This window comes from Mus pahari, chromosome 4 (assembly GCF_900095145.1).
Source record: "Mus pahari chromosome 4, PAHARI_EIJ_v1.1, whole genome shotgun sequence".
Classification (NCBI taxonomy): Eukaryota; Metazoa; Chordata; class Mammalia; order Rodentia; family Muridae; genus Mus; species Mus pahari.
Window position 1 is genome coordinate 134,022,196 of NC_034593.1, and position 19,110 is coordinate 134,041,305.

Genomic DNA, 19,110 nt, shown 5'->3' on the forward strand with positions numbered 1-19,110 from the left:
CAGGCAGGCAGGCAGGCAGGCAGGCAGGCAGGCAGGCAGGCAGGCAGGCAGGCAGGCAGGCAGGCAGGCAGGCACTCTATCAACTGAACGACATTGCTAGCCTGAAACGCATCTGTGAATTTTGAATGATTCCAGTTTCTAGGTCTTTTCCCTCTCGTCTTTAGGTTTTATGTTCTCGAAAAGAACTGGAGAGCTGCTCTTCCAGAGTCCCGGGCTTTGATTGCCAGCACCCATGCGCTGGCTTACCCGAGTCTGTAACTCTCGCTCCAGGTGACCTGGTGCCCTCTTTTGTTTTCTGTGTGGCCCAAAGATGCACAAGACACCCAGACATACATGTAGACAAACCATCCATACACATAAAATATAATAATAAAAGTAGAATTAGACTTTCTGTTATTCAGAAAATGATCCCAATAGAGTTGTGGTGTACTCTCTGACACAGCGAGAGGCAACCCCAGAGGCACAAGGACCTCCTGCTGAGCTTTGTGGCAAACAATCATGATGTTGATAGGCAAGTTAAAAAAAATTGTTACAATCCTACCAAAAACTGTTTGCTGGACTATAAGAAAAAATGAGATCTGCTGGGGTGATTTAATTTATATGAGGCTCAAATTATATAGTTCAGTTTTATTTTTATTTAAAAATTTAAAATTTATCATCATCATCACTCTTTGTGTGTGTGTGTGTGTGTGTGTGTGTGTGTGTGTGTATACCCAGGGCTTGAACTCAAGTTCCCAAGGTTGACGGCAAGCACCTTTACCCACTAAGCCATCTCATTCACCCTAAAGTTCTCTTTTGAAGGCTTAGCCTTCTCCCTGTGTTTTGAAGGAGATATTAATCTTTAATCCTCAAAGAAGGGACCAAATGAGAAGAAACTAAACACATACTTGGTGAACTGAAATGGTGTTTTATTGAAATCACAAATCACCAACTCAATGAGACATGACCATGCATCACTCAGTAAGTGTCTCTTGGAACAGAGATGTAGCAAACCTATTTTTTCAAGTTCTGAAAGTTCTCAAACCAGGGACCAAACACAGCAGAGGACAAGCAGAAAAATAATTACAGCATCATGGAGGGATATATATATATATATATATATATATATATATAATATTCTGTGCTTTCAACAAAGCTTTGGGATCATCTATTAGCTCTTGGCAAAATGCTTCGAAAAAGAAATTATTATAAATATAAATCATAAAAAAATCAAAATAACAAAAACAAAATAAAACATTAACTGCTTTCTTTAGCAATAGAGAACTGACATAAGCAGGACATATTCTTACCCCCACGACAGTGAGTTGATCACGACAGATATCTCCAGTGCAAAACAAGTTTTTCTTCTCAGAGAGAGTTCTGCTCCTGAAGGGGGCCTGGTGCATGTTCAATTCAAACACAGTGCAGCACATCCCTGTGAAACCTTAACAAGGTCAAGTGGAGAACCCTCTACAAAAAAAGGGTACTGGCAGTTCCATCCAAAGAACATATGTCTAGGGGCAGAGCAACGACTCCAGGAAGAGGGCAGTCTTCCCCCCTCCTCCCTCCCTCCCCTCCCCGGGGAGCTTTGTTCATTCTCATTTCTAAGTCTATAGCCCAAGGACACACATTCCACTTCTACCCTCTCTAAGGGAGTTGATGGGAACCTACTCTGTGATGAAACAGAGAAAGCTCTTGCCTATCCGAGCCCCTGAGGGGAGGGGACCTAGGTGTCAGTGACAACTTGGTTTGGCAAGGACAACTATCTTGTGTCTGCTCTGTTTTTGCTCCTCCAGGTTGAGTCAGGCCAGCTGATGGATTGCCTAGTCTATCCAATAGGATAACACTTTGTTGGACTGAAATTCCTTACATACACACATCTATGTGTTCTGTTTGCAGAGTTTCACAACATGAAACTAAATTACAACACGGTGTGTTTTGACTGAGACCTCAGTTTGATTTTACTATGAAGAGTTGTTCTTTAAATGCTTGGTCTGAAGAGGTTTTACATGATATTCATAGATTTTCAGAGCAGGCCCCAGTTTTAACTGAAGTCCTGTCAACACGTCATTTCTCGTCATCAAGAGCAGGGATTTTCCATCAATTTCCTAGAAGGGAAACAGAGGGGAAAGCCAGTGTGTGAATAAGCCCAGGAGCTGTAGGGGATGAAGATAAAGGGATGGCTGAAGTCACATCATTTGTCCCTTCTCTAAAACTACCGTCGTGGTGTCAAAATGCAATCTTCTACCGCATCTTCCATTTTCTCAATCCGTTTTGAGATTAAGCAGTCTGTAGCCGATATTGTTTTCAAGACCCTATTACAAATCTTAAGAAACACATGGGCAAGTTTAAAACAGTTTACCCATCTCAGGGAGCAGAGGTTGCCTCTGAAAGGGATACAGACATGCTCCAACTATAAAATACATTAAAAGTTGCTAGTTCCCTATATACGTTAAGTTTCAAAACCATTGTATAAATTACAACAGGCAGAGATTATCATTCTTAGTTTAGAGACAAAAAAAGGATATATCAAGAAGTCTTCAGGAAAGAGGGACGTGAGTCTCGAACTCTTGTCTGTCCACATCCTTCGTATACTTTCCTGCTGTTTCCCTCTCTCCCTGCTCCTCTCTCTACTGTTGGGGGTTGTTGGGGGAAACAAGGCTAAGTCAGCACTCTACCCCCAAACCCTTCTCCTAGCCCACCCCTACTTAATGCACAATTAAAGACCGTTACTGAGTCTTGTGCCTGACTGGAAGGCTTCTGGAAATCTTGCCGACTGCAGTGTTAGGGAGTGATAACTATGGCCCACCCAGAGGGAGAGTCTTTCTTCTGCTTACACCTCATTCTGAAAACCCCACTCTGCGAGCTGAGGTCCCCCACCATGCTTCCTCTCTCCAGATCAAGGGTGTGAGCACTAGGACCCAGCCAGCTGCCCGTCCCTTTCCGCTGGTGCTTTAGACTCCACCAGGCAGGTCCTTCTGTTATTGTGGGGACTACAAAGGGCAAGAATAAAATGGACTTCTGGGAAGAGAGATGAAGACTGTGAATGGAGAGGAGGCTTTGAATTTACAGAGTGGAAGCTTCATGTCGTCTGTGGACCTGCCTTTGTCACTGTTGGCTTTTGGAAGTTTCATGTCTCTTAAGGCAGAGATGGTCCTTAGGAGGCATGGGTCAGATGTGCTTGAGTTTTGTTCATAGTTTTACCTGAGTACTGGAGTGACCTGGGCTGAAGACGAAAGGACCCCCAAGTGGCTACGTAAAACTGTGACCCTGTTTACTCCTGCGCCTAGGGAGGCCATTGCTCCTAACTCTCATCCACCTTGTCCAGCTGTGGAGAAGATGTGTTGGATTCTAAGAGTGTGGAGAAATTGCACCAGGTCGAAGGCTGGAGAACCACTCACTCTGCAGCCCTTTCTTCTGTCTCCTGGGAGATGTGGGGACTCAGGGTTTCCATGAGGTGTTCATGCTCCCTGCTACATGTGCTCCTTCAGCTGAGTGACACCTGCCTGTCACTGACATACCTCAGGGGACATGTCAGTCACTGTCACCACACAAGAAGAGGGAACTGCTTCTTGTGGCACTACAGTGCTTTTCATTTGTATACTTTTCATTTGGGGGGACGTTTATTTTTTTCTTTATTTTCCAGGTACTAAACCAACTGCTGACATGTGAGAGACAGCTAGTGAGCAGGACAAAGCAGCTACTTCAGGGCAGAATTGACTATTACACACAGACCCAGGAATCGACTCTAATACTAAAGCTTGTACCTCACGCTGCAGTTGGTGGTTATGATTGCCCATCAATGAGATGTGCAAACGTTCCAGCCACCTGTTAGCTATTTTGAGGTGAACTTACTTGAGAAGAGTTGTTGTCCCTACTGAATCCCAGGAGCAGGGCAGAAGGTGCTACGTGACAGCAGCAGAACCCAGGACACTGTGTTCCCAAGGTGGAATCCATGACACTGTGTTCTCAAGGTGGAATCCACGACCCTGTGTTCCCACAGTGGAACCCAGGACATTGTGCAACCACAGCATTCTAAAGTTTGGTGGCCTTAGCGTTCATCTCAGCCTCTGCTCTGGATAAGGTACGCTCAACTGGGAACCCCTGTAGAGCTGAGCCTTACCTGCTAAGACACAACCCTCTGTTTTTCAAACAGACCCCTCTGTTTTCAGATCCTGTTTTCAGTTCTACACAAGCAGACTTCCTTCACTAACTGAAAGTAAATCGTGGACAGAAGAAACCAGTGATGGTCAAGCATCCTTCTGCGACTCGGAGTTCCTGCCCAGTGTGTCTGTGAAGTCTAGATTTTACTTGAGAAAAAATGTAAAGTCATGTTTTATGTTCCAATCTGATGTCTTTTCTGCTGTCCTGCAGGCATTACAGCTTACAGAGGAAGGGTATAGGAAGAATCCATCTGGATACGTCACTGTGTACGTGTTGAAACACATTGGCATCAACTCCCATGCTTTCCCTTTGACTCCCCAACTCTCACGGCTCAGACACGGAATGCAGTACTAGGTGCCTGTGAGCTTTGGGTCAGGCAGTTGGTCATCTGAATCCTATTACCACAACCTAGGGGACAGACAAGCACAGGGAATAGTTTAGCAGCAGGGGATTCCATTCAGTCTGAGCTATGTATTCACATGCATTCTGCACACTTATGCAGAGTGCATCCAACAGCCTGACACCCTCATTGTGGGTACTAAGAACATATGCCCTTTTCTGAATACGGTACCTAGCAACATGTGAGCAACCTTGGACCACCAGCTGCACATACGAGCCCCACTCCAAAGTAGGGGACATTTATCCTCCCCTTTGCAGATGAGAGGCACTGATAGAAAGCGGTGTGATCTGAGCCCAGGTCCGCTCTCAGCTTCTGCATCACTGCCAGGGGGATGTATTCCCACTCAGGGAGAGAAAATTCATCAAGACGAAAATTTCTAAGAACTGCATAAAACATGCGCCTCATCAAAATCACACATACGGGAAAGTCCCTTGATTAGAAGAGCTAATAATTTAACTTCCATAATAGACTGAAGTTGCCAATGAAGCCCACATTTTGCCAAGCAGCCATGACTGTGCTATAGCATCATCTGTAGCTTTAGGGAGGAATCTGCCCAGATCCCGGCAGTTCATTGCTAAGACTGAAGGGGTGAAATGTCACCAGCCGACTCCAGTTCAGAGGGACAAACCCAAAATTTTGAAAATGCGTCATGATTAAAGCGATTAAACAAAGAGATAATTAATTCACAGGCTGGGATTTCTGCGTTACTAGACAAGCATTTGCTAGTTTCATTGTGTTACAGGGACCCTGTCTTCATGTATAAGCAAACACCATATTCCTGTTGGGTCAGAAAGTTAAAGCATTTCTCTACTTTTAAAGTTCTAGCAAGTACTGGCTCATTCCAGCATAGAGAAGACAGGACTGGACTCCCGGTGGAGACAAGGGGGTCCCGGACTTACAAATCAAGGAGACAGAGTGGCCACTATTTCACTGGGTATTAGGCAGGGCCTAATAAGGAATCTCTTTAAGCCTCGTTTCCTCTCCTGTTAGATTGCACCTGGCTGGATTCAGAGAACATCTACTCAGTAGCCAACACAGGACATGCAGATTAACCCTTAACCCAGTACTTCTCACTGTCTCTGTCAGCATTAATCTACGTGGAGGACATGCCTCAAGTTGGACTTGATCATGATATGAACCATGGGAAACTCTTGGGAAGAGAGAGAGAGAAAACACAAAAAGGCTCAGGGAAAGAACAGGATCAGTCACCAAGAAGGCTGCTGTGTGGGAAACTACAAGGGAGGAGCACTGAGATTCTGCTCTGCACTGTGGTGTGGGACCCAGCCCCCACGCCCTGACTGAGGGAAGAAAGCTCAGCTTTGAGAAGACAGGCTGGAAGGTCAGCTCTGCTCCTCATGGGTTCTCTGTGTTAACATCTGACCCACCACTCCCCTCCACAGTGGAGAGAGCTTTGAGCTAACCAGCCCTCTGTCTATGCCATTCCCCTCAGATCTCTACCGTTTCTGATAGGTATCAAGACACACAAATCTCATTTATGATTCCTGGTGAAGAAGACAATGGCAGGTCCTTACCAACCACGTGAAGAATTGTGACGAAATAGCCGTTGTTCGTTCTCTATTTTCTTTGGTCCTCGAATGTTCTCTACAACTCTCTTTGTGACAACTCTCTCACCATTCACTGTCTTGCTACAAGTGGTGACCAGTCTGAACTTTCCCATTCCTTGGCTTACATATGGTACAAATGTTTCAGGGTCATCAGAATTAGATCTGGATCCTTGGGACACAAACGTAGAAAATCCTGTGTCCATGATGGAGGTGACAGTAAAGAAGGGGGAAGAGGTTCTTCTCGACCCAGTCATGGGACCAGCGAACCAACAGTCTCCTGAAAAAAGGTCTTCATCTTCAGTGACCTTCTGGAAGGTGTGGCGTGGCCTCCGAGAGCATATTTTTTCTTCCCAATTGGTTTCATCTCTGCTGTTGTCTACTCTGATGGTCTCCCCATTGTCACGGCCGTCACCTCTGATTTCCCCTTTGTTTCGGTTCCATCGGGACCTGTCATAATCCTTTCGCTTCTTGGCATCAGATAAGATGTGATAGGCTTCTGCTACTTGTTTGAATTTCTCCTCAGCTGCTTCCTTGTCTCCCGGGTTCTTGTCTGGGTGTACCTGCAGAGCCAGCTGATGGAAAGCTCTCTTGATATCGGAGGACGACGCGTTCCGTGGCACCCCTAGTACTTTGTAATAGTTCACCATGTTTCTTCAAACAGCCTTGTCCCACTGAGATGCAGGGTTGAGATTTTGAAGAATTTCCATACAACTTCAGAAAGGAAGATGGTCAATTATTCACGTTTACAGTTTTGAATTTCCTCACATGGTTTTTGGGGTGAAGCCTCTTCTGGTGGAGAAATTCCTCTTCAGAGTGTTGAACCTTCACACGCTACCACACCCCTGTCCTGCCTTTGGTCATTGTGGGATGTGACTATGAGGTCATCACTTTAGCATCTCCCAGACTCTCAGCTGAGGTTCTGCCTGCCTTGTTTCCATAGTGGTGGGGAATCTGAGGTGGCCACTATAAAAACTGGAAAGACTTTCTCTGATTCAAAGATAAACGTGCTCACAATAAACAAACGCCCAGTGTCTTGTCAACAGAGAGAAGCCATTTGTGTAGCTTAAAAAGCATTCGCCTTGTTTGTTTTTAACAGCCACAAGCCAGCAGACCCAACATCCAGTTTGGGTTACTAAGGGAGCAAATGCTTTTAGTGCCCTCTTGCGTGTCACTGGGACTTGCCTTTGTGGTATTTAAAATTATTTTATTTTACTATTTTATGTGTCTGTGTGTTTTGCCTGCACGTATGTCTGTGTACTGCTTGTGTGCAGTGCTGGGTGCCATGTGCATGCAGTCTCTGCAGAGGCTACAAGAGGGTGTTGGATCCCCTGCAACTGGAGTCCACACAGTTGTGAGCCATCATGCGGGTGCGGAGATTTGAACCTGGGTCCTCTGGAAGAGCAGTCAGTGCTCTTTATTGCTGAGCCAGCTCTTCAGCCCCTGCCCTTTGTCATTTATTATTCCCACTGTCACGATGGGGGTGATAGGTTGGGGGTTGTCATAATATTTTAAATCATATATACATTTATGATGAAAGAAAAAATAAAATTCGTTCATCAAGCAAGAAAACTGGATCAGAGGTGACTCTAGGTATGGCTGTCAACGGACACATTGTTAATGGGAACGGCTGCCCATTGAAGCTGGGCTGTCTGTACATGGAGCCAGAGAGCTGAGCCAAAGCATGTAGTCCTGGCCATGGATCCCATGTGATCAAAGAACACATTGTTAATGGAGACATCTAGGGAACCAAATCTGAAGTTGACTCCTCACTCAGTACATACTAATCTATCAGTGTGAACCTTTTGGAACTTTATTTCAGATTTTCAACTAAACTAAGTAGCAATATCAAAACCACAAATACTATTTTAAAATGGTGTTGGGCCTAGAAGGCAAGGGCATTCATCACCTGCCTTGGCTTCTTGTTGCTATAGCAAAATGCCCACGTGTATGATGTGTACTGCTTGGGTGCAGCGCTGTGTACCATTTGCATGCAGTCTCTGCAGAGGCTACAAGAGGCTACAAGGAGAAAGGGTTTACTCTGGCCCCTGTTCAAGGTGTCTGTCATGGTGGCTGAGTCAAGGCAGCAGACCTTGAAGTAGATGATCACATGGGATCCATGGCCAGGACTACATGCTTTGGCTTGGCTCCCTGGCTCAGTGGACAGACAGCCCAGCTTCATTGAATGGCTCTTCCCATGTCAGTTAATACAAACAAGAATAATTCCACGCAGGTAGGCACACACCAGACATGTCCTCCAGGAGATACTAGAGCACTAAGCATCTCCCTACGTGTTCCATAGAACACCTAACTTCACATTCCCCAGACTGCCTAGTTTGGTATAGCCTTCACTGGCTTATAGCTAAGGAGAGGGGAGGGGCGGAGGGGAGGGGGGAAGGTATACCTTTTGCAGGTAGACTATGTTGCCACCTGCTTGGGGCCTTGTTGTTCTTCCTTCTTCCATTAGGGTCAGTGACCAGAGGATATTGAGAACTGCCACCAAGAATGACAAAGGCTCCACCCCCTGGGCTTTTGAAATACAGGGAAGCAAACATTTCTATCACTCTCCTCAGACTCTTGGTCTGAGGAAGAAATAAACTATGCTACCCGCCATGGTCTCACCTGTTTGCCACAGTGGTCTGTTTACGTTGAGAACCTACTCCTGACAAGCCAGCAACTCAACGAGCCCCTCCCTGTCTCCTCTCCCTCTTACAAATCTACCTTTCATTTCTGCGCTCTGTTCTGCAGTGTTACAAGACCCTTCAGTCTTTCTATGTGAGGCCCCTGGTTGACAGGGGAGCCAGTCTTCTCCTAATCGTACCACACAGCCTGCAGACCAACCAACCATCTCCTTGTTCCCATGCCATGAGCACTCCAACCAGGAGGAGCCTGTGATTTTGTGTCTTTAACTCCTAATTCACGGCTGCTGACAATAATGGAACAAAACCCCAAAGATGACACAGCCCACTCTCACAACCATAGCTGGGTAGGTCCAGTATCTAGACCAGTATCTTTCTCCGTCTCTCTTCCATTCTCCTTGGCGGTCATTTTTAACTATCACTACTACTGTTTTGTTTCTAATTAAAACTCTGTCCCCCTTTGATCTACGTGAAACGAACAAGCAAACAAAAACAGAAAACAAAAAGAGAAGCTGACAGGAATTTCTCTAAATGTCTCCCCCAAACACAGCACATTGGGTCCTCCAAGGAAATAATCCAAATGGCGGTTCATTAGTTAGGTCTAACTAAACTGGAAACTTGGACTCCAAGAAAATTTGTGGTATTGATTCAAAAGTCTGGAGACTGGAAAATGTTGAGGTAGAGGGTGGTTGAGTCCTGGTCAGCCTGAGGACTGAGAGCTGCTATGTATGTTTGGTGGCAGAAGGCAAACACCTCAGGTCACACAGGGGAGGTTCATCTTCCCCCATGTTCTAGTTTCCTTCTTGTTGCTATGATAAAACATTCTGACAAAAAGTAACCGAGTTCAGGAAAGAATTTCTGTGTCGTACACTTCCAGGTCAAGGTCCATCGCTGAGGGAAGTCAAGGCTGGAATCCAAGTCACGTAACTTGAAGCAGAAGCCTGGAGGAAGGCTGCTTGCTGACTTGCTCACAGGCTCAGCTCAGACACTTCCCTGGGTACACCAGGACTACTGGTGCAACGACACTGCCCAGTGAACACACAGGTGAAGCCCTCCTAACACAGTTATCAAAGTAGACAGCCCCTCTCAGACACGCCCGCGGCCCAAGCTAATAAGGATAATTCCTCAGCTGAGACCCTTTCTTTCCGGCTGACCCCAGGCTATGTACAGTTGGTGGTTAAGTTAACCAGAATAAGTTAAGTTAACTAGGGTATTCTACCTCTGTTTTCTACTGGAGTCATCCATCATTGGCTGAGATGATGCCCGCCCACCCTGGTAAAACACCCTCGCAGATGCATCCAGACCATACTCCTGCACTGACTGTCTGGGCTTCCCTTAGTCTGGTCAAGCTCAGATAAACTTAATCATCACCTTTGTCTCCAGTGCAGCTTAAAGCGGCCTTGCCTTGATCATTTTGTCATATTTTAAAAATAAAATATTTAAAAGTTTTATCAACTAACAACCGTTATATATTATGGTCAAGATTACATTAGAAATTTTTATTATAATGAAAATTATATCATAGGCTGGTGAGACCCCAAAACCATGATGAGCTTAGCATCATCCATAGAATTCATGTAAAGGTGGGTGGAGAGACTTGACTCCTTAATGTTATCATTTGGCCTCCACATACATGCTCTGAGGTATGTGTTCTACTATACCATATATACATGTAATTAATAATTATAAACAGTAAATAAATAATGTAATTGTTTAATTTTTAAATTAAGTTTTATATCATATAAACTATGCAGTATTAACCATTTCTAAGTATACAGTAATGGAATTATGCTTACCATGTTGCTCAGTGATGACTACTATTAACTTAAATTATTTTGTCATTTTAATAAACTTTACATTCATTACAGGTGACACAGCTCCTGGTGACCACTACCCTGCTTCTGTGTCTATGAGTGTCTATTTCAGATATGTCATATAACAATTATATAACAATTACTTAGCATGTTTTCAAAGTTCATCCCTGTTGGACTCCTTCTTTTTATGTCCATTTTATGCACACTCCACATCTTGTTGATCTATTTACTTGGTTGTGGCAGTTGGGTTCTTTCTGCCTGGTTATTGTGAAGGCTGCCTTATGGCCCTAGCACAAGTGTAGGCAGCTGAGCTTTCCCCTTCATTTTCGAAGAACTGCTGAGTCGTGGCAATTAATGCCTGTTTTCTGCTGAGTCATGCTAATTTACGCCTGACTTTCTGCAGAGCCACTGAGCAATTTTCTAGAGTGCTACACCATTTTATATTGATATTTTCAGGACACAAAGCTCCAGTTTCCTCCAGTTTCTCCACAAGCAGGGTTAAGCTCCCTTCCCTGGGGGGGAGTTCTGCTTCATTTAACTGTTCACCACTTCCTGTCCTTTTAATTGGTTTAATTCTTTTGGGCACTTCCTGCATATCTGTCAGTCTGGACTTCCTGTCTTAGAAGAGAGCCCACATCCTCCATGACCTTCTGGTGTCTGTCTCTCCCTGCATTTGTTTGCCTTCCACTCACTCCTGTGTGACAAAGGCAAGGTTCTCCACCCTCCTCCCCACCTGCACCACTGATGTTCCACTGGCCAACTTCCCATACCCCACTGGATATGACCTTTATGAGGTATTTTGAACTTGTTGATTAGTTCATTCTCCATAAAACCCAGCCCTTCAGAGATTTCTAGAAAACTTCTCACCACTAGTGTCCCCCTGTTTCTAAGGGTGTCTTCGCAACTGTTTCCCAAAGGTTCCACAACTTCTTAAGCAGTGCCACCAGCTTAGGTTCAAGTTTTCAAGTGTGTGTGTGTGGGTGGGGGGCGGGGGGGGCTCTGTCCCAGTCATTACCCTTACCGACCGACCCCTCACTGTTGGATCGGAGCTCCTCAATGGATCCCAGGGCCTCCTTCTGCTAGGTGAACCAAGTTCCTCCCTGCACCCTGCTTGCTTTCCAGCCCCATTGCTCATCAATCCAGTCAATGCTCTCAATACAAGTGTCTTGGAGTTGCCAAGACAAGTGTTTCAGGACCCCATGTTTCTGTGTTAGGTCTTTCCACTGCATGGAATAGTCAGGGCTTTCTTCAGGAGGTTCTCCTAACAGTGATGATGGTAGGCAGCTTTATTAGTGCTGTTATTATTACTTTCAATGTTGTATCCTTTCTTAATGGAGATTGTTACAAAGACGGAAATCACTAAATAAGTAAATGTTCCATACTTGGCTCTCTTTCTGTTTTACACTTGGTTTGTCTCAAACAACTGATTTAGCTGCTTAGCTTAGTCTATGAAAGTAAAATAAACTCTATAGAAACAAAATATTTTAAGTATTTTTCATTACCAATTTTGCCTTCAATTAACTCCCTTTGGCTACGTTCTGTTAGCATTACTTATTTGCTTGAATTTTAACTTTTTTCTTAATCTTTCCAAACCACATCCCCTATATAGTCATTATACTATAGAATATTGTAAGCAATTCGGAGATCCCCCAACTGTTAAGAAACAGCAGGCATCAGCGCACCCTGGATATTTTCCCTGCTAGTAGTACAAAATGCTGACCAGGTAAATGAAGCACCCCTTCTTTTCCTCACCCCCCCAAAGTGTGAGGTTTTAATTGGCCCAATTTAGAGCTGAATTTGTCACTAAGCTAGAGAAAGTCATGTGACACTTGAACAATTTTGTACATAAGTTTGTCATAATTTTGTGACATATTTCATAGCAGGGCTCCAGTGCTGTAGAACCAGAAGCTCCACAAGAGCAGGGCCTGTCCCTGGTCTAATGAGAATCATGAATCTCGAGCCACCACAGTTGCCTGAGTTTGGGCACGGAGCTCACTGTTGTTCGCAGAGACTTCCCACCTAACTACCTGCATTTGAGACGTATATTTGGCAAAATGCAGCAACGCAAAGCTCTGTTTGTCATTATTAAAATGGTGCCTTCAGAATTTGTTCAACGATAGCAGCAATGAGCTAGGTGAAGACAAAGTCTAGTCTTCAGGTTTCAAATTATGTCTTATTATGCCAGACGGGCATTTCAAATGAGAAATCGTTCGTTCCTATGGCTGAGGGAAAGGTACTAGAGTGAAATTAATTTGCCACTTAGAGTTGCATGTTATTTTGTCATGATACTCTGAGGGGGAAAATGATTTCAGAGATACACAGTGTTCCAGAAATAAAATGACTGATGTCACTCACTCACTCACTCACTCACTCACTCACTCACTCACTCACTCACTCACAGGAACGGGAACGCGGCATGGTTGAAACCACATGACAGTGACTGAATGTCAACTCTCTGCCTGTGTCTTCCTTCCACACTGTGAGTACACCTGAGTCAGGAGGATGGAGAAAGTGAAGTGAAATAACTGCACAACCCTTGGGAGGACTACCTCTGTGACCTGGGATCAGATCCAGCTTGTGTGGTGAAGGGCTGTGGAGAATGCACTGTCAAGAGATGACCCTGCTTAAACCAGAACATGTTGCTTACTGCCGTCGGAGTCTCATACAGTGAATCCCACCGTATTGTTCTGGGGCAGGGGGAGGTGTTTTTGCTGAGATCAGGACCCATGTCCATGGGCAGACAGCTGCTATTTTTAAAATCATCCACTTAGAAAATCACTAATTCTCGTCACTTTCGTGTCTCACTCTATGCCTTGGCAAGCCTATTTCAGAAGGACCCATCTCAAGATGGTATCTTGGATTCAAAGTAGGAGCGTAGGCAATAGTCCACGGTTTAGCTCAACATTAACTATGTAGACATCTGAGTCCTATCTAAGCAAACATCCTAGGACCACCAAGTGACTATGAAGAAATTAGGAGACAATAAGCTAAGGGTAATGACTCCACTCATGGCTGTTGCTAAGATACTTGGGAAACTGGTCACTTTATCATAGAGTTTGTGGGAGGGTGGTGCTGGCGCTTGGCCATCCCTGCCTCCCACTTTTCCTAACCAATGCATCCTCCTGCAGACCCTTGTTAATGAACCCAGTGATTGCCATAAAGTCCCCTGAGGATGAAGAGCAGCAGTCTAATGCCAGAAGCTACCCACTGAGCCCAGGGAGGATCACATCTCTAGTCGGAACAGCAATGCGGCCCGACCCACGTGGTCCTGATGCCTAGACTTCCTACTTGGTGGTGCTGATGATGTGCTTTCCCTTAAGCTTGTCTTAAGCAAACCTTAAGAAAACCTGATGCAAGTCTTTGAGCCTAGGGAAACTTATTGGTTCTAACTGCCAACTGGAAGTGGGGTGCATAGGATGAGAAAAGGAGGTTAGTCAGCTGCAGGTGCCCAGTCACCTTTGTGCTAAAGCCTTCTGTGGAGGCAGAGTAGACGGAGCAGTACAGAGAGCTACTTCAATTTGAGAAGTGCACTAGTCCTATCATGGGGCCCCATCCTTAGGATCTCATCCAAGTCTCATTTCCTCCCAAGAGCCTTTATCCTAGGATGATCCCATGTGGTGTTAAGTCTCCACTAGGGGTCTTATGGGGAACTCAAACATCCAGGCTATAGGGATCGGCCCTGAAGCAATGTGCTCCCCAAATCACTGCTATGATGCCCACCTGGGACCTGTTCTTTTCAAGGGTGACATAGTGGTTGTTCTCTGTCTTTGCATGGCTCCTGCCCAATGGCAAGGCAAATCTAGCTCTGAGGAGATGTTAAAGATGTTTTCCTATGGGTTTTTTGGTTGCTATGACCTAACAATGTACCTGAAAGGGACATGGCTTTGGGCTGAAGATGACCTTCAGTGTTCATATCATGATATACCCAGTGAGTGTTGGCATCAAGGTAACTGCCAGGGAGATGCTGGAAGCAAGACATGGGTGGAAGAGTCAGACAATGTGTTAGAGGACATGCCTCAGTCCCCATGAATCAGAACAGGACATGGCATACCATCATGTGACAAGACCCCTATTTGTAATTCCTTCAATGGGAATGAAAATATTAGAGGAGGAGAATGAGCTGAATCACTTCCAGAGATTAATTCAAGGCCCGCTCCTTGCCCACCAAGCAACACTCCAATGAATAAAGGAACTGAATTTCAGGACAGGCACCATTTTCTGGGAATTCGTTTATCAAGGTCTAGAGTTGGCAGACTAGATTCAGTGATGTTGTGAGGGATTTCTCAATGACATGTTCCAATTTACATCTCAGTGTCCCCAGTGCCAAAATGAGGTCATCCCTGGGAAGAAAATACCACTGCTGGGCCAAGCTCTGTGCTGGCCAATCTCATTTGCAGGGTTGCATATAGAATCTGTAAGGCCCACATAGAATGCTGTGCCCTCCCCTGTGGTGTCTGGCAGTAGTCTGCTCAGAGATGCAACCTGGGAAGGCTCTGGGCATCAGGAACCTGGCCAGAAAACCTTTTATTTAAGCCTCCCTTTTTTGTAAACCTTTTAAGGTATTAAATTTAATTTCAGAAGAGAGCTACTCAATTACAATGACACAAATGGACATTGTACCATTAAAAAACCAAAATAAAATATGCTCTAGACATAATAGTTTCTACTTCCCAACCTGAGATATTATTTTCCACTAGAATTTTATTATAAAAATTTTCAGACATGAGGAAAATAATGTTTTGTGAATACTTACATCCTTCCTCTTAAATTCTACAATTAATATTTTCTAAATTTACTTCATTTTTTATATACATAATATATGTACATATTATACATATATCTATTCCCCTCCAAATACTTCAATTTTTATGTCATTGTTGAGTATTCTTGTAGTTCTTTTCCTTCTCATATAAAATGTATTGGCCATGTAACATAAAGATATAAGTAATGTGAATAAGCCAGTGTCCATGAAGTGACTACATATATGGACACCTACAGTCCACAGCCTGACCAGGAGACAGTGGTGTGTAGCTTTCTTGTCCCACCTGTAGTGGTTTGAATGAGAATGTGTCCCAAAGGCTCAGATTTAAATACTTGACCCCTGGTTTGTGGTTCTATTTGGGAGGGTTAGGAGATATGGTCTTGATGGAAGTATAACACTGTGGGCAGGTTTTGCAATCTGACTTTCAGGCTCTTCCCAGTTCTTGTTCTTGTTCACTGTCTCTGCTGTGTATGTGTGATTCAAGATGTGAGCTATCTGTTTCTTCCTGCTCCTGCCATCATGCCCGCCACATGCTGCCATGCTTAGCCACCCTTGATGCCTTTGGGACCAGCAGTCAAAATAGATTCTTTCTTCTATAAGTTGTCTTGGTCATTGTGTTTTATCACAACAGAAAAGTAATGAATACACTAACCCTCAGTAAGATCACACACACACACACACACACACACACACACACACACACACACAAAACCACACATAGCCTTTATCAACATACAGAATGTTGGTGTCACCAGAAGGTTCCCTTGTATCCCTTCAGCAACCATTCCCCGTCTCTGCCTATTCATGGCCACGCATATTGTCTTTAATTGGCTATTGATCTGTTTCACCAGTCTGAAAATTTATTGTAGCCATTTGGCATGAACTCTGGAGCATAATACTTCTCTCATTCAGTATGTTATTGATATTCATCTAAACTGCTGTATCTGTCGGGCATTCCTTAGTTTTCAATACTGAGTGCTACTCCATTATGTAGGCATCTTGGTTTGTACACTCATTTTGTATCCATCTGTCAACCCAGGCTTCTGAGTTTTGCCGACTGTGGGAAACGCTGCTGCCGACAGCTTCAGGCACATCTCCTTGCAGACAGGCGGTTGTTTTCCTTTGGTGAATACCCAGGAGTGAACCTGCTGATCTTGGTCGGTGTGAGTGTTTCTTTCACACTCTAACCAGCAGTGTGGGAGCATCCTGTTTTGCTACACATGCTCATTTGGCACCAACTCTCTTTCTAATTTTAATTCTTCTAGTGGGTGTAGAGTCACTTAAGCTTCTATTTTGGCAAATTTTCCAAACTAACAAAAAATAAATATGTATAAGGATCAAGTTTGAAGGAAATATTGCTGAAGGAGACTGACCTACATGGCATTTAAAGGGTTACTTATCTGAATTTGGACTGGGCTAATACGCTCTGGTGAAGGGATGTGACACGGATAGCCAGACATATTCTTTAGTTTCTAACTCTCCCACCTAGATTATGAGACGATGAAAGGAGACTACAGGCTGCTACAGTAGAGGAGGGGCATAAGTTCTTCCTACCTGCCTCTAGGAGAGCCATCGCCAGAGAGAGCGGCTCAGCCTACTCCATGGAGTCACACATTACCCAGAGAAGAGATGCCCGCTCTTCCTTGTCTCTAATGTCAACTCCTGGGTCCCAGAGAAAGAAATTCACATTTTTGAACATCGACGCTGTGCCAAGACCTTTGGGGGAAATTTGTAAATTTTTCCCTTAAATTGTCAGAGCGACATCACTGTCAATCAGGTGTGAACAATCTCAGGTTAAAGATGTGAAACAAAGACTCATAGAACTCCAGTAACTTTCCTCCCGGACAGACAGACACGTGTGCAAGCGCACACAAACCTGAACCTGACGCTGCACCCTAGGCTCTACCTTGATGAGCACCCACGAAGCAAGTCACTAGGGCTGAACCGTCCCTTGGGACCCGGAGCCGGTAGTGGTAGCTAGTCCAGTGTGTCTCACTGATGAGTCTGTCTCCCTCTCTCGTTCCTGCTGTCTACGTCCTCCTGTTGTGAAGACAGGACTAATTCTTTCTACCCATGAGCATGATCAGTCCTTCAGGGGCCTCCAGTGGAAAAGGTCTTAGCTCTGCTCCAGCCGTAGGCTTTACCCTCGCAGAGAGAGACCACCAGCTGCCAGTCTCCTCCTGCTGCTGCTTGCTGTCTAGATACCTCTCGGTCCCCTCACTGCTCTCTGGTCTCCCTCTTCATTTCCCTCTCAGTGTGAAGTAGCAGGGAACCATGTCTCTTCAGTCTGAGTTACCTGTTTTGTTTTGGTTTTTGGTTTTTTTTTTGTTTTTTTTTTTTTTTTGAGACAGGGTTTCTCTGCACTTTATGGTAAACTTTTTTTTTTTTTTTTTTTTTTTTTTCGAGACAGGGTTTCTCTGTATAACCCTGGCTGTCCTGGAACTCACTCTGTAGACCAGGCTGGCCTCGAACTCAGAAATCTGCCTGCCTCTGCCTCCCAAGTGCAGGAATTAAAGGTTGTGCCACCACTGCCCGGCTGAGTTACCTGTTCTTGAAATGCACCGGCTTGCTCCTCAAATCCTGCTGTTCGGAAATAATTGACAACGTCCATCACAGCCCAGTCTGTGGGATCGGGAGGCCTCCCATTTTCCATGGAACTGCAAAATACAAATCCAGTCAGAGTGTGGTGTGTATGCAGGTATGCACGGGCTCACTGCCTTGCCTCCCAGGGCTGGTCTGAGCCAGCTCACCAGGATCCTGGTGTTCATTTCCCTCGGAGTACATCTCGGTCTACCCATAGAAGGACTCACACATCTAAATGGCCAGAATCTAGACATGATGTTTTACTCAGAGCAAGAACCTAAACACTCAGTTACAAACAAACGATAACCACTACAGCAGAACACCAACCAACCAACCAACCAAGCAAGCCAACCGACTTCCATTCTTAGAGAAAAGGGAGCCCGTGGCTCACCAACAGACATGCCATTGCTCATTTCTCAGTGGTCCTTAGTTTACAAACATTGAGAGCCAATGCTTGCTGGTTAGATGGGTTTCCTCTCTAAGTTTAGCCTGAATCATAAGTAATGTTTGCCTATGTCTTCAAGTTCCTATTCCTGTGAAAAAACACCATGACCAAAAAGCAACATGGGGAAGAAAGAGTTCATTTGGCTTACACTTCTACGTCACAGTCCATCAAAAGTAAGTCAGGGTAGGACCCAGAGTCCTGGTGCTGATTACTAGCTCGATCCTTGTTGCTTGTTTATATTTTGTCTTGCTCTTTAGACCATGAGACCACCTGCACAGGGGTAGTACCACTTGTAATGGCCCCAACTTCAATCATTAGTCAAGAAAATGCCCATGGACTTACAGTAGGAACACTGGCTAAGCGCAATTATTGTTCCCTCTTCTCAGATAACTCCAGCTTGTGTCAAGTTGACAAACAAGCAACAACAACAAAACCACCATGCGCTAGCTGCTTGTTGTGTCAATGTGACACAAGCTAGAGTCAGTAGAGAGGTAAGAGCCACACAGAGGAAATGCCTCCACCTTTGATTTCAGAGCTCTGAGTCAGAGAGTGTCCACAGGATGTGAACAGGCCGGCCATTGCCTGCCAGTGCCTGGCTGGCCAGCCCATCAGTGCCTTACCGGCAATAGCATAGATTCAGTTTTCAATACTTCCCACAACATTGATTGATGAGGAGGGCCTAGCCCATGGGGTGTGGTGCCATCCCTGGGCTGATAGGCCTGGGTTCTGTAAGAAAGCAAACTAAGCAAGTGGTAAGAGGCA

At 44.9% G+C, this 19,110-nt stretch overlaps 1 protein-coding gene and 1 long non-coding RNA gene across 2 annotated transcripts in view; one reads left to right on the plus strand and one right to left on the minus strand.

Annotated features, from left to right (window-relative positions):
- Window positions 1–7,319, plus strand: part of LOC110320732 — a 10,718-nt gene extending 3,399 nt beyond the window's left edge. The window contains exons 2-4 of the long non-coding RNA XR_002380474.1: window positions 3,626–4,063; window positions 4,354–4,409; window positions 5,012–7,319. This is a non-coding gene — a long non-coding RNA (uncharacterized LOC110320732). The remainder of the gene's footprint in view (window positions 1–3,625; window positions 4,064–4,353; window positions 4,410–5,011) is intronic.
- The window catches only part of Samd13 (sterile alpha motif domain containing 13), a 34,578-nt gene continuing 17,407 nt past the window's right edge, over window positions 1,940–19,110 (minus strand). Inside the window, exons 3-4 of the mRNA XM_029537936.1 lie at window positions 17,866–17,977; window positions 1,940–2,087 (exon numbers count right to left, since the gene is read on the minus strand). Coding sequence (XP_029393796.1) covers window positions 1,944–2,087; window positions 17,866–17,973 — 252 coding nt within the window. The 5' untranslated portion in view covers window positions 17,974–17,977 and the 3' untranslated portion in view covers window positions 1,940–1,943. The remainder of the gene's footprint in view (window positions 2,088–17,865; window positions 17,978–19,110) is intronic.